Source organism: Pteropus medius, unplaced genomic scaffold (assembly GCF_902729225.1).
Source record: "Pteropus medius unplaced genomic scaffold, Ma_sr-lr_union100, whole genome shotgun sequence".
NCBI classification, from domain to species: Eukaryota; Metazoa; Chordata; class Mammalia; order Chiroptera; family Pteropodidae; genus Pteropus; species Pteropus medius.
The window spans coordinates 2,810,116-2,826,493 of record NW_024340700.1 but is presented as its reverse complement, the minus strand read 5'-3'; the positions used below and the strand labels follow the sequence as shown (position 1 = coordinate 2,826,493).

Genomic DNA, 16,378 nt, shown 5'->3' with positions numbered 1-16,378 from the left:
TCCTAGATATGCTTTTTTCCTCCACGCTAGGAAGCATAGTCGAATGATGCACATGTTTCTTCATCTTTATTTTAAGACTTGAATGCATTTTATACCTACCGTTGCCTTTTCCTGATCATCCTTAATGAAAACATCCCTGGCAGAAGCCACACAGTATCTTCGCAAAGATCCATTTGTCCAGATTTCGCAATATGCATTTCAATTTAGAAATGAAACACATCCAGCCATGAACAGTACAGGAAACTGAGGAGCTAAAAAGCAAACGGCAGTTATTTTTTTATTATTTTTACCAAACAGCATGGTTGTTGCCTATGCAGTTGTTAGATAAAGGGATATTTTATGGATCCCTGAGTCGACCAGGTTGGCGTGGATTTTATGGGCAAGTTTCTGTAAAGATCAGATGACTCTTTCACTGACTTTTAAAGAATTGTCTGAGTAGAGAAGCATATGGGCTGGTGTAGGGAGACGGACGGCAGATGAGATGGTGACCTTTCTGGGTGAGCAAGAGGGGCGACCCTGAGCGTCACACAGATGACCTGCAGCACAAGGTCCCCCACAGGGGCTTTGTCCTTAGCGTCCCAGCATCTTCTCAGAGGGACCCCATGCATCCTCCTGGGACGATTCTTTTCTGTCCACTCAGCTGACCTCTGAATCTCACGAGTTTTTTTATGGATGGTTTCCACACCTTGCTGTGCTCCAGAATTACCTGGCGAGCTTCAAAACTGACAACCAACTGAAGCTGAAAAAATGACCAGTTTCCAGGCCCCACGCCCAGACACGTGGATCTGCCAGGAGTCTCTCCAGAGCAGGCTCGTCCTGCTCCCCAGCCACAGTCCTCCCCAGGGCTGTAGACAGACACTCACCCCGGGGTTCTGGCCTCTGCCTCACGACCTGGACTGTGGGCTAGAGAAATGGGTCCCAGCAGCCTCCTGACTTTGTGACTCCATGTCCTGTGGCCCCTTCCAGCAGGTGGACAAGCCATACTAAGGAGCATTTAGAGAGCATCGTCCACTCCAGCCTTGGGTCCCCTGTGGCGTGGTTCCACACGCGGACCCGCCTTTGTGCCCCCAGCAAGGGACAGGCCTCCCCGCAGGTGGCCTGCTCCACGGGGTGTCTGCCGGGATGCGAGGCAGAGCTGCTCGCTGTTCTGGAAAGCACCTCCAATCGTGATCATGCCACTCTCCAGAAAGGACTTCTAGGGACTCTTGAAGTTTACGGTGGCGGTCCTTCGTCTGGGTGGCTGTGGCTTTGACACCATCTGTCAGTTCTCTAAATCACCCCAGGGTGGAACGCTGAGTTTGAGCTGCGTGGGTGCCTTTACATTCCGATGATACCGAGACTGCCTGTTTCCTTCGCCAAGGATCGTGCAGGGATTCCACCCCACGTCCTCTCTGTCTCCTTCCTTGCTGGGCCTTTCCATGCCATGATAGTGTTTTTTTGTTTTTTTGTTTTTTTTCTTGAGCTAAAAGTAATTGTTCTTCTCCGTGGAAATTTAAATACTCCTCTAATCGATGTATTTATTAATAGTCGTTTTCGTTCAAAGTTAGGAGACCAAGCCCGAGAACTCACAGTGTGTAACTTGAGGGAAGGGAACGAGACTATGCGGATATGTTCGTGCTGGCTGTTCTGTGCCCGCCTCCCCTCCCACACAGAGGGAGATGAATCAGTGGACGCGAGAGGACGGCTGCAGGGGAATGAATGATGGCCCGGTTTATGCACCCGGTGGAGAGCAGGGCAAGAGCCAATAGCACCCCACCTCCCCCCCAAAAGAGCCAATAGCCCCATGTGTGTCACACGAGTGAGTACAGAGCATGGGGATTACATAGCCGCGTTCCGAGAGGTCACGGGGTCGGAGAATGTTATTTCATGAAGCTGCACATCTCGGGGTCCATCTTCCCCTTCCACTGTTCACCGGCTCTTCTCTCCCGAACAGTTCTCTTCACCCCTCTTTTTCTCTGTGGCTTCCTCTCTGCTACCTTTTTTGCCTCGGTGGATCATGTGGCCTTTCGTGACATTCTCCTCCGGCCACATCCTCGCCTTCCTCCTTTTAGAGGCTACAGAGAAATCTAGCTGTCTGTCTGTCTGTCTATCATCTATCAATCATCTATCATCTATCTATTATCTATCTATATCTCTATCCATCTACTATCTATATCTCTATCATCTGTTTATCTATCTATCCATCTATCATCTGTATTTATTTATATATGAATTGAGTCTATTGCAGGCTTCTCCTGGTATAATTCCTATGTCAAGATGATTATTGCAATTCGACTTTAACATATTAAGTTCTTTTTTTAAATTATTGAAGCATTCATTTTTTCCAAAGCCCTTATTTTATGCTCCGAAACGGTCTTCCCAAAGTCAAGGTACATAACCAAAAGAAGAGTTTTATTTTTAAGTAAGATTTTGCTGACTCTTACAATTATCATAATGCAATACTGTAATGACTCTTACAATTATCGTAATGCAACCTGGCCTCACCGTTCAGTGACGAGTAGCTCGATGGGTGAGTGAGAGAATGTTCATCAAGCTCTCCTGGCTGCATGACAGGGTGACTTCAAAGTTAAAGGATGACAGTGGGACTTGAGAGAGACCATTTGCAAAGTTATAGCTAGATCGCATCCCAGCCGTGGGGGGGTTTGGATGGGCGATCAAAACACACACAGGTCATTGCCTGAAAAGTCAGGCAAACTGGCTTTAAAGCGGACAGTTCTGAAGTCCGAGTCTTCAATCGGTTTGGAAAATCTGGTTAGCAAAGTGGGAGTACCTGTTAGACAAGGACAGCACACCCCACAAATGGTGGCTGCAGCTCTCAGGAGGAGCCTGTTCTGTCCACTCGGAGTCCAGAAGGGCTAGTTCGCTGCCCACAGGGTCGTCCGCCTTGCTCATGTATTCAGTGATGACTGTCAATGGCGTCGTCCTCAAAACCCAAGCCTATTGCCCAGAATAAACAATAATTTCAATAGTCATAATGCTATTAAAATGAGACTGTTCATTTTCTTAATGCCGACAGAAACATGGGTGCTGTGATGTAGCTTTCCCTACATGCTGCAGTTAAATGAAGATTTATAACCAATTTATATTTAATCTTTTGACAACATTCATTTAGCATTGCCAAATAGCAGAAGCTGAGAAACATTTCGTTTTCAGAATTTTGACACTGCAAAAATAATTGTCAACCTGCATGTCATTTTAATGGGTCTGGAAGAACATTCCTCATTATATTGTCACAGAGATTAAGTTATTTGAGGGTCAGTTTATTGCGATTTTATCTTTTGCCAGCTCGAAGACTTTCTCATGCTGCGGGGTTAGTCTGGTTGGTGGACTCTGTGCACATATTTGCCATTATTTATTCACTGGCACGGGGAGACTGCCGTGAAACGTCTCCGCCCTTAAAAATATAAAGTCTAACAGGGCTGATAAATATATCTACGGGACACAGTGGGATAGAAAGTGATTTGAGTACCTGGAGAAAAACGTAAATAAAGTGTAATGGGAATTCAGGGCAGAGGATTTGCATTTAATAGATAAATCAGTTAAGACTTCCTGGAGGAGGTGGTATGTCTGAGCCGAGAAAGACTGGGGGAGAAGGGATTTAGGGCATGTAGAAACAGGTGGAAATGATGCATTTTTTGATGTTCGGAGGGGAAGGAGTAAAGGTGAATGGGTACTGCACACTTATTCAGAGACAGCCCCTGCCGGGCCTTTTACGATCTTCTCCCCCGCAAAATAAGGCGCTGAAGTCAGTTTACAGAAGGCCAAGTCATGACTCAAGCAAAGATAACGTGAGCATGTATAAAATGGTTTATTTAATCCACTGATAAGTGAGGGACATAATGAGATACTATGACCAATTGAAAGAGCACTTGATAAATTAGGTGCCCACCTCCCTCTCTCTCCCTCTCTCCCCTCCCCCATGCATATATATGTGTGTATACACACACACACACACACACACACACACACACACACACACACACGTCATATTGCTCCAGCAGCCCGCCCACGTGGACGGCACTCCGACACCATCAATGGCTCTGCCATACAGTGAATGATATAGAAAGGACCGCCACCCACATATCTTTGCCTTATTTCCAAGTTTCAGATAATTATGCTGACAGGTAGGAAAGGGTGTGTCACGTGAGGGCTCAGGTCGGCCTGAGCACAGAGAGGAGTCGGGGCCGGTGAGGATGGAAGCGTCAGCTGCACGCAGGCAGTGGAGATGCTAAGTTTATTCAGCACGGGTGTTTGAATCTGATTCAGGTGGAGACATTGAAGGAGAACGAGAGGACCAAAGGTTTACTTTAGGGCGGTTCATCTGAAAGCAACTTGGAGAATCGATAGGTACGGGAGAGTAGAAAGGCAGGCTGACCTGTAAGGAAATTTCTGCAGTCCGGGCGAGAAGAGGAGGAGAGACGATATAGGCAGCACCTGTACAGGTAGGCACACCTGCTGCAATGCGACCGCCTGGCCTACACGGCAGACCACGGTGCAGCTGATGACATCGCGCATTTCAGAAGGTAGAGCAAATGAACTGTTTCTTGTAGCTGTTCTAGGAGGTGCCGGTGTCGGGACTGCACAGGAAGTCTTGAGGAGCTGGCTTAATAGTGGTGTCGGTGACGCTGCTGCTTAAAAAAGGTTTTATCTGTGTTTATGGTTCTTGGTGAAATTTCATTTATAACAGTAGAATGAAAACTCTGAAACGCTAAAGTTCTTCGGACAACTTTCTTAGGCATTTCTAATATACACAGTTATTTAGCAAATCGAGATGTTTCTCTGGCTTGTGGCTGCGCGGATGTAATCAGGGTCGAGGGCTGTTACGCCACAGGTGATGGCTCCCAGGTGTGAAGAAGGCAGCGGGAGGGGCGCGCACTGATGGAGGCCCGATGCCCATCAGTGGCCAGGTCCGCGGGACCGACAGAGCCCTGAAGCTGAACGTTTCAAGAAAAGTGAAAGATCTCAGCGAATAATTTTTGCTCATTTAGTGTCTTTTGCGTCCCTCCTGTGAGCCAGTCACTAGGATGAGCGCTGCTGATTCCCCCGAGCAGTTTGCCGAGCTCTGGGACATAAAGGGGAAATAGTCATGGGCCTTCTTAGAAAACTGTGGTCCCACGAAGAAGCAGTTACCGTAAACCTAATCACACAAACAAGCCCCGTGAACCGGACCCCCTCGAGAACACAGGTAACGTTGGAGCCTCGGTGCACACTGTAAAGGTGGGTGGGACCTTCTGGTGGAGGCGATGGCCCTAGGCCAGAGGCGGTGCGGAGGCCTGAGGATGCACTGCATGGAAATTGCGAGTGTTTTGGTTTCATTACTGTTTAGGGTGGTTAAGTTTGGAAAGGTTGGCTGGGATAAAAAACAAACAAACAAAAAAACAAAAACCATGAAGGGCGACGATAAAGAATTTGAGCTGTGAGAGGCCATTTTTGTGATTATTGTTAGCACCTGAATGAACCAGGACATATTCAGGACCATCATTATTGATGATGTAAGTAATTTAAAATATTTCTGTAAGAAAACAATATATATTTATTTGGTAGTAAAACACAACGTGTAAATGAAAAGTTTTCCAAAGATGGGACCAATACTTTAAATTTATTAACATATCTCCTGCCCAGTGCTCCTTCGGGCTCTCACCCAGGGACCCCGGATGTCATGTCGTCCCGCTTCAGTAAAAAAAGGCTGCTATAGGTGAACGAAACCTAGGACCTTTTTTTGTTTGTTTTTAAGCAGATTTTCCAGCGCGCTTTTAGAAGATGATTCTCTAAGCAATCTGGAAGTTTCTTGCTCGAGAGGAGAGGGGAATAGAGGAAGAGAGAGCCTTGGGTGGACTTTGGGTGCTAAAGATGGTCTGAGACAGCACAGGGACCACGGAGGGATGCCACCTCCAACCCCCGTACCCCCAAGCCCTGTCCTGAGGCCTCAGGGACCCCAGAAGTGGGAGTAGATGCACCTAGATAGAATTAGAACTGGGAGAATACGCAGCTGGATCATTTCAGAAATCAGAAATCAAAGAACCTGCGAGATAAAAGGCTATGTTAGAAGTCTATATCTTACCGCATTCTTTGGGCATATTCTTCACTATTCTCGGAATACCAGGATCCCCCCATGCCGTGTACGCATTTGTTAAATACCTCTGAAGGGATATACGAACTCATGTCAGAGTTAATATTGGATTTTAAAGCTGGTAAAGGGAGGCTTCTTGTGGTTTTACGATTTTCTCACATCTTACTAGCATGTCACGCACACACGGAGATTGGCATCAGTGTCTGTTGTTGACTTTATTGACGGATGGCATCTCGACGGGTTCTTCACAGCCGTCCGCCTCGCTCCCTCCACCTCCACGGGTCTCCCTCCCCCGCCGCCCCCGACCAAGCTGACTCTTTAGGCAGACATGATTTACAAAAGTTCAGGAAGCTAGGTGTTTCCTTAAAAATTATAAATGTATTTATTTTTTTCCTATCGATTGCTAATAAGTAATTTTTTTCCCCCTCCTAAATTTCTCCAAGTTTAGTTTTCCTTTTTTAGAGGTGGTGAGGACTACATGCTGGCCTCTGATTCTGTAGCATTCTAAAAGCAAGAAGTTTTTCTTCTTGGGGCCACGGCAGCGTCAGGCGGTGGCGCAGACATTACTGTACCTGCGACACGGACCTCGACTCTCCCATACTTCCAGCATTGAGTTAAAATGAGCTCGCCTATCTCCCTGGTTTCCCAGTGGGATCAGTGTCCACCACGGACACGTGGTCAGCACTCTCCTGGGTCAGAGGCGGGGGTGGGGCACAGAAGCGAAACACGTGTCACATTTCCCTGCCTTTAGGAGCTTAGACTCTGACCTAGATAGTGAAGCTACCGCAGATGAGGTGCTTCGGTGTGACAGTGACATTATGCTCGCAGGGGGAGAGGTGGCTCCCAAGCTGAGCCAGGACCTGTGACCAAGAGGCCTTTCTGCTGAGCATTCGTGGTCCTGGAACACCAGCGCAGAGCGTCTCAGCCAGAGTGATGCTCGGCCGCTTTAGGAGCATACGCGACTCACGGTCTTACCCGCCTGGACTCAGAGCAGGCAGTGAGTCGATCCTTCCCCTTCAGCACGGTGACATCACTGCACATTCCTAACTAATCACAGTGTCGCCGAAGAAAAAGAATTCTTCTCGTGTTTTAATGAGTAGTAGAGATTTTTATGAACCTCAATTACCACCAAGGACTTTTTGAAATCAATGCTGGAAAAGATCAGATTTATTAAGGTTGTACGTTTTGTCTTATCTTTTGGTACAGGCAAAATAGGGTACTTGACTTTGTAAGACTATTTCATGGTAGCAGTGAAGATTGGAAATATACTTAAATCAAATATGTGTAACAAACTGATTATGTAGGCTGCTGTCAATTAAAGAAGATGAGGAATGTGGGGGTGAGGGGTACCCAGCTCGCTTGCTGTATTCTCTGATTGATGCCAACCCCCCAAGCGTTCACTTAACAGGCTCTAACACTTAGAACAGTTAAAATAAGGAGATTTTTACAATTACTTGTATAACAGCAAGCAAAGCATCACTTCCCTAAAAATAAATAAGACATCCTGTTAACCCTAAGGTCATGACCTGGACGATCATTTCTTGGCATAATGTCCCATTTTAGAATATGCGCTAACCCTTAAAAATGCGACTTATTTTTCCTAATTGATAATCGCTGCCTCTGCACGCTCTTGCTGAGTGCCAGTGCCGTGACACGGTAATGGAAATTTCCACGAAAGCTTTAGCGCTGATTGAAGGAGGCACACAGGGCGGTGAGGCTGATGCTGCCGCAGCCAGTGATTGCTGGCAGCGGTCCCTAATTGCCAACCTGTGTTCAAGTGCCACTTTCTAGCAACCGCAGAATCAGTCCCCTACGGCACCGAGTAAAGCCACCTTCCGAGTCAAGGTTATTGTCACGCGGTTGAGGGGGAAAGTACATGCTTTGTAACCAGAGAAACCGATGTTCAAACGTCTGCCTACCCTGTGGCTTCTTGGGGGACGCCTCTTGGAGCGAGTGTCTTACTTGACCGTGTTTAGAATAAGGACTAATGCGAGCAAGTCTGCCACTGACATGAGATTCTGGGATCCATTTTGAATCTCCTTCAATGCCATCTTACAAACACACAAAACCAAACTGTTTTGACTTCGGAAATACTTTCTTTTTTCATATGCGTTAGCCAGCTCGAAACTGTTATCCGCTAGACTATGTCCACGTCATGGTTTACTATTTCCATTCCTAATTTTTCCGTAATCCATCTTTCTCTCTTTCATAATAATAAAAGTCATTCATTGAAAGAAATATGATTTTAGTAAACTTTAAGGCAACTTATAGATTTTCTTCCTCACGGTTTACGTTTTATAATATTAAATATCATAAAGGATTCGGTGGAGTTTGAAGCAATTTGTAAAAGGAATTATACCTCAGCTATTTCCAAAGACGTCGTTAGGTTCACGTGGAGATAGTTCTGTAAGACGCCACATTTCCAAAAGCAGGGTGGCGGCTGCCCAAAGAAGCAGGAGCACTCAGTCCTCACAGGTGTGAGTGCTCGCGAGGAACGCGAGTTGTCAATATTTGACGGCAGCTGAGAGTAGCTGATGTGGATTGAACATCCGCTATGTGTCAGACGCTGCCACGTGGCTCGCCTACCGTGCTCTTTTTTAAATCCTCACAATGGCCTGTGAGTTAGGTACTATTATCAGCTCCATTTTTGCACGGAGGGTCACATGATTTACCGAGGGCGACACGGCAAAGTCGGGGTTTGACCTGGGCGCACACACCCCGGGCTCTAAAGACTCTGCTCTGAGGACATGGCACACAGTTATCTGTCGTGTCGATAGTTCTTCACCTAATTTTGAGTCGTGGACGTTCGCTCAGCGTTTCGAAGAGCTGTGTGGGACTTTTCCGGCACCCAACTTACCCGCCCTGCTGTGACCGTTTCTGGGAAGAATAAGCAGCTGGACTAACCCCGGTTGGCTTTGAACACGGTTGTTTATTTAGAATTAATCCTTAAATTACGCTTCGCTCTATAGTTTTGTCTTGGCACAGGATGTTTGGTTATTACTTTCAAAATGAATAATGAAAAAATAAATTGGCAACAACAATAGCAACTATATATATACATATATATATATATATTTAAACAAAAGGCAAAGGCATTAGCATTAATCAGTAGTTTTTCCCTCACCAGATGATGACATTATTGTGCAGAACCATTCATTAAAACCCCTAGCACAAAAATCGAGAATTAAGTTATAAGCTTTGAGGGTTGAGTCTCCTTAGGGATTGCTAAATACGTTTTAAAAGTGCATGCAGTGGATGAATGGTTATATATTGGGAGTTGTTTACGATACAGCATTACCTCGGTTACTCTGCAGGAGCTAAGACCATGGCTCGTTAAAAGCGTGGACTAGTGTAGCTGGATTCAGTGGGCTGTAATAACCCATTGGCTAAGGGTGGAAATAAGCGTTTATGTGTAATAACTGCCCCCTTTAGAGTAGTTCTACTTGGAAATTTTCAGAATTCAGTTTTTTCCCACTTAACATTTACTTATCCATAGTCCTACATAAAATTTTTAGCAGTATTCTTTTTTTTTGGTTTTTCTTTTATTTACTAGTTGTGTTTTTGTGTGTGTGTGATCTTAAGATAGCATTAACGTTATTGATTTCTAATATGATATGCCAATATTTTGAAGAATGTGTGAAGTTAGTTTAGCACGTTTGGCTGGTGGAAAGATGTTCTAAATATTCAGTAACAAGGGATACATTCTATTTCATATAAATTTTGCCCTCATACTTGCTAATCTCTTGACTTAGCAAATATTTACCGAGTGTTTGTGCAGATCGAGGAATTGCACTGGCAATTTGGAACATATGAAACGGGGCGCAGTGTTACATACGGGGAGGTTGTAACAATAAAAAAAGATAGCGCAAGTAGATAACAAATCTGAGGCAGAGTTTTTTCTTTTATCAGAAACTTGCTTTAGGTTGGAGTGGGCATGATCCTTATCCTTTTGATGACCCAAAGCAAGGTGTCACGCAGAAGAGATGATTCTGAGGATATACACTGGATGGATTTCACGTGGCACTGCCTTCGACTCATTCAACATGCATTGTTCAAACTAGAACTAAGGAATAGTTTGAGGTTAATCTAAGGAATGATGGGGTGGTGTAAAGATGAACTGCTTCTGTCATTTGGTTTATATTTGCTGTGCCCCTGGATCATGAGGTATATATTCCAGCAAATGGAATCGAACACAGGTTAAAAGACCACCACCCAGAGATTTAACAGCAAGAGGTCTGGCAAATGTCGGGGGAGAAGATTCTCTAAGCCTTAGGTCCCTGTCACAGGGTCAGGGCACAGGTTCAGAAGTCTGGATATGAGTCTATTCCACAGTCAGCTCATACACATCAAGCAAGACTGAGGTTACATTCTAAGACCACTTTCCTACTCTTAGACGTAATTATTTAGGGAGATATCTTATCCTTGTGGGGAAATCAGGGAAGAATTCTTAAAGGAAGTGCCATTCCAAGTGGACCTCGAATGTATGGGTCGATTTCAAAGATGACCATGCCAGTGGAGATGGAACAGGGAGTGAGCAGTCATTGTCTAGCCACACACCATGACTCGCTCCACTTGGTGTAGGGTACAGGGTTACGTGGAGGACGAAATAGGAGAAAAGCCCTGTTCTGCCTCTAACAGGACAAAGCACCCAAGTCCCCACCCCTCTCTGCCCCACGTCGCAGTGCCTCAGAGTCGAAGCGCCTTCGCCCTTCTCTCCATCCAAGGTCGTTTGCACGTTGGTGCGCTTAGCAGGCTGGCGTACTTCTCCGTGACAGGAGAATGTCCTCTGTTCTGACGAGAGAGGGAGGGGACCAGACACCTCAGTGTTAGTCATTCTCTCTGTCCTGTCTACTTCGGTCACTGCTACCCACATACGGCCATGGAAAAGTGAATTACTTAAAATTAAAAAGAAAAAAAAGCGATTTCTCAGTACCCATGTTTCAGATTTTCGGCAGGCGCGTGGCTGTTGTCTGGGCAACGTGCAGATGCGGGGCATCGTCATGGCCACAGACGTTCCCCGGGATGTCGTTCTACTTAGTGTACTTACATGTGAGAAGCGTGACTTCACATCAGTTGTGTTTCTGCTGTTTTATCGTCTGCTCATAATGAACCCTCTTTTACCTACCTATAAACTATGCTGAATCTTACTGTCTCCCTACCACCAGAAAATAAATTACTCAGGCAATTAAACCCTCGATTCTCTGTGACAGCCAGTGATGAAAACTTCTGAGGTCAATGAGAAGTTTTCATCAGAATCAGAATGATTTTTCTTATGTATACATTTGTTTTATTAAAACAGGGTCTTCAGGCCTTAAACTCATTATTTAAAAAGAAAAACGGAAACTACCAAATTATGCTGGCTCTTCCAAGAATTAAAGCAAATAGTATTCTTTTTCCGCAGGCGCTTTCCTCGGTATGTTGTGAATATCGTTAACGCTTTTGTCAGTTTGTGGACCAAGAAAAGCGAATTAGGGACAAGAGGTGACTTGACTAAGGACCTTGTTAACTAGACAGAGTGGGAGAGAAAAACAAAAGATAACGACAGAATTGTGATGCTAGGGAAGGGAGAGGTCTTGAGGATGCTCTGAACAAACAGTGACTCACACTTTCAAAGGTTCTGAATACTAACTGTGCTTTTAACTTCTCTCAAGAGAAAAAAAGAACTTCGGAAGGAAACGAATATGCTTTACTTTGTGAAATCGTTACATTAGTCGACTAAGCTTCTCGGCTCAGGGTATGATAGTCATATTAGTTTGTTGATGGATAGAGATTGTCAGCAGGCTCTTCAGAGGCATTTGATACAGCTGAGTTCATAAACATTAGCAGTTTGCCTTGCTGTAGATCAAGCCACACAGTGGGTTGAATCCTTCCTCTGGATTTTTAAAAAAAAATTTTACCATTTTTTTTTCCCCCAGAGAGATACAGTTTCACAAAATTCTCAGTAAAAGGAAGGTTTCTGAGGTCAGATGAAGTTGGGATGTGCTGTGCTCTGTATTTGCTGTCTTAAGAGTCTGTGAAGTTCTGCAGTGAGAGGACTTGGCTTAACTTAGCATCACCTGTGACTAAAGAATCTTCCATATTTTGACTAAAAAATCCCCGACATTTTGGCTTGATTCCTTTTAACAGCTGGCAAATGACTGCACTGTCCTTAAAGAACTGATTAGTCTATGAAGAGAACTATGGAAATAATCAAATCATTCAAAAAGCTCTTTGGTTTAATTTTGGGGGAAAATGTCATTTTTTTTTTTTTTAGGATGTTCAAGGATTTAGAGATGAGTACTGTGATATCTACAACTTAATTACCAATGATTCAATGCAAAAATTATTTATGCGGAGTATATGTGTATATTTATTTGTATATGAGAGGGTACACTAAATTATGCAAAATATTCCCAATTGGTGAATTATAGTGAGGAATATAATTTGAAAAAAAATTTTTTTGAAATATTTCTCTAGTTTTGAAAACTTATTGTAATAGAAAGAGGGAGCTCTATGAACACAACCACAAGTTCCCTTGACTATTTTGGGCGGAAAGGTCAGAACAGGAGAAAAAAAAGGTTTTAAGATCCAAACAGAAGTAAGAGGGTGAAGAGTCACGTTTTTGACTGGAGACAACTATACCTGGAGAAGAGTTTTCCGGTCACCCATAGACGGCCTCGCCTTCCCCCTGGGAATTATGGTCCCACATCCGAGGGTCTGTACCTCAGACCTTCAGTCAGGCAGATGGGGACACGGCCAGATTCTCAGGGTGTTGTGTGTTCTCATCCTCGCCCCGTGCACTCGGATCTCGGCGTGACACAGAAGCTGCCAACTTTCAAGGATGCTACGGAGCCAAACAGGTGGGGACGCCACCCTCGGAAAAGGATCTCAAGATGCACCGGAAGCGCCGACTGTTGGACCACGTGGAGCCAACAGCTTGAAACTTGCCGTAGCTGGGACCGGCCCGACCTTGGTCTCTCCCAGACTGGTTAGCGGCTGGCTCTGAGAAGCGCCGTGTAATAGATGGCATGCCATCCTGTGTGCTTGCTGGGCATGGCACCGGCATGCAGCATCCTCTGACCAGCTTCTCAAGGACCTCAGTGAAGGTCGAAGCCCACAGAGGCGGAAGGGTTCCCCAGCCTCCAGAGTCTCCACGGTACATCGTTAGTTGAAACAATACTGCAGACATTGCCAGTGCCTTAAGGGAGAGAAGCCCTTTCGTTTCCTGCGGTTTCCTGAGATGCTCAGGTTACTTCTGGAAAACTGTTGCGAATACGTTCTTTCGACAGTGTTAAGAGTCTTTGCAGCCTCGCTCCTCCTCGTAAGCCTTCTCCTACTCCCTTTTGTTCTTCCTGTTCTTATTGTTTAACCTTCACAGTTATAAAAATTGCGAAATCGATTTGGTTCATATTGCTGATAAAGATTTTCACAATAAAAGCTCCTGCCTCCTTCACCAAGCTCACCTCGCTGCACAGCTCATTACTATTTCTTTAACTTTAATAGACAGATGTTGTATCAGCTGCATTTATGATATACGTAAAACCTTAAGAATATATGTTATGTAATTATTATAGTGCTAATAACAATGTGACATTCGTAGCGTCAGAAAACCATAGTTTCTTATTAATACAAAGATATATCTACCTTTTCACACTGGAAGCCAAATATCCATCTCTGGAGACTAATGATTATAAAATAGATCATCAGTAAATGATAAAAATATGAAACTTGACATATTTATCATGCTTTACATTTCACTAAGTGCTGTCGCCCATAATATTAGTAATGATGGCTAAACAAGCAACAATTCAATAAGTCCACAGAGGCTCTTTTTGTAAATTAGACCTGCATGAGACTTTAGGATCTCTTTGTTTTCTCATTATATTTGTACTTATTATTTTTAACGCACCATATGCATTTGGGAAGCTGAAGGTTTTCACTCATAATGATCAAAAATAGTATTATTTCTGAGTTCTCTTGATGATAATAGTAAACTTTTGAACAAAATTTATGCCAAGACCTCATATAATTCCCACCCAGCAGGAGAAGTTAAGGATTAAAAGAAGTATTTAGCAATTTTAGAAATGTAGACATTTAGAAAGTCATTTATTTTACTGGTAAGTGCTTCTGCATAAAGTTAGTTCTCTGCAGACATGAAAGTGTGAAACCATTTAGAAAGATTCCCCTCATTTACGGAATAATACTATCCCGTTTGGTGACATTCGACAGAAATGATCAGAGATATTTAATGATAATATTTAATTGTAAATTGTTTTTTTCTTTTATTTTTACTCAGCTTTTACTTTTGAAAATGTGTCATTCGAATGGCATTTGTTTAGGCAGAGAACACAAACGAAATGCAAAGCACCATTTCTGCACACGCGTCTGTTGAGGCTCTCGTCCTCTTGTGTGTATGACCCGGTGTTGCAAAGTCTTTGTTAGAAACCCAGAGACTGAACGATGTCATTCATGTCATTAGATGTGGGCTAGCATGTACCTGCATAAGATTTTAAGAGGAAAAATCTGGAGCCTTCAAAACTGTGTACAGAAGCATGAATTAGAATTCAGGAGCGCTGGTTTCTAAATTTCCATCCTTTTTAAAAACTTCAGCCGCAAAGGGTGCGTTTAATTTCCGAGCGTTACTAACACACTCGCGACCTTTCTTGACCACAGATTGCTTTCTTTGCTGAGTAAGTCATAGGGCTGTTGGCAAGAAGAACAAACGTTCCCTCTTTTGAGCATAAAACTACATTTTCTAAATTAAAATGTTGTATTCTCGTTGGAATCTTTATCCCATTAATGTTTCAAGCTGCTCCTGAGAAGTCAGTTCTAAAATTTGTCTCAGTTTGGATTCGGCATTGATTGGCTACTTTCTCTGCTCTTTTATTCCCAGCAGGTAGACCAACCTACAACAGCTTTTACGTCTATTGCAAAGGCCCCTGTCAAACAGTGCAGCCAGGAAAGCTCAGGGTGCGGTGCGGCACCTGCCGACAAGCAACCCTCACCTTGGCTCAGGTAAGGCCTTGCGTCGGCAGGGACGGCCCAGACAAATGCTCGTGCATATCCAGAGTGGCCTGTGGAGTTTCTAATCAGGTATCACCTGTGTTTCTCACACAGACATTCTTCTATGTGGTCGTCACGGTTAATGGTGTCTGACATTTCATTTGAAAATGTCCTACTCTGTAAAAGTTTAGGTGGCCCCGGGCCATTGCCCCATTTCTTTAGTGCAGGCCTACTGAGAGGGAGAGAGAGCTTGCTTCTGTGACTCAAAGAGATTAGACTTCCAGAAGCAGCCACGAAGGGGCTTTCTCAGCTGTCAGAAGTGCAGCGGATCTGGATCTGCGTGGTGGTAACAAGTTTGTATCTATACGACGAACGTCCCTGGACTGTTCCCCTAAGATTGGTGCCCTTTAGGTGGCTAAATGTGTTATTCCTCAGTAAAAAGGTGGAAAGGAAGCCGTGGGTCAATGAACAGTTTGAAACGGAACAGCAAACTGCCATCTGCTGTGGCCTCGGCTCGTTTCTGTGCAGTCCACCAGCCAAGGGTGTTTTGTAATGGTTTTTAAGTGTTTGGGAAACGTTGGAAGAATAATATTGTGTGACCCGTGAACATTATATGTAAGTTTGAAATTCCAGTACCATCACCAAGTGCGACTGGAACGCGGCCCCAGCCTTCTCTGTGCCTGTCGTCTGTGCCCCAGGACGAGGCTGAGAAGTTGGGACGCAGGAGGGATGGCCTGCAGAACGTGACATATTGACTGTTTAGAGAAAAGATTTACTGACCCCGATATAAAAAATAGACTCAGCTAGCTCACAGCTGTAACGTAACGGTTGTCTAGGATGTGGCTAAGTTTGACGTGGGCGAGAACGTGCACGTAGGGACGTGGAGTTCATTCTGGTCAGCACGACCAAGGAGACACGAAAGGACAAAGAGCTTTGTAGGGGAGCGAGGCCCCAAGTGTAGGCGAGTACCCCGTTACCACATCAGGCCCCAGCGATGGCTGGAGAATTTGGATTTTGTTTTGCAGGCGATGGGGGACCAAGGCAATATGTCAAACACAGGGGCGATGCATGAAATGATGTTTAGAACTATTTATTAGTGCTGTAAAAATGTGTCATTGGGATTGAAGTTGGTGACAGTTTGAAGGCAGAGGTTAATTAATAAACTATTTATACACATCAGAGGACCTAAATTAGGCCGGTGGTCCGTAGAATGGATATAATGGAGCACTGTGAAATATTTCACGGTGATACCGCATTTCAGCTGCACAGGCAGATCCACGCGGGAAGACAGATCTGGGACTGGCGCCTATGTCCTGACCCACCAGC

The 16,378-nt window shown here is 44.5% G+C and overlaps 1 protein-coding gene across 4 annotated transcripts in view; it reads left to right on the top strand.

Annotated features, from left to right (window-relative positions):
- Positions 1-16,378, top strand: part of PRKN (parkin RBR E3 ubiquitin protein ligase) — a 1,016,620-nt gene that overhangs the window by 363,307 nt on the left and 636,935 nt on the right. For all 4 annotated transcript variants that reach the window (XM_039881217.1, XM_039881221.1, XM_039881234.1 and 1 more), the window contains one exon: positions 14,943-15,064. In XM_039881217.1, coding sequence (XP_039737151.1) covers positions 14,943-15,064 — 122 coding nt within the window. The remainder of the gene's footprint in view (positions 1-14,942; positions 15,065-16,378) is intronic.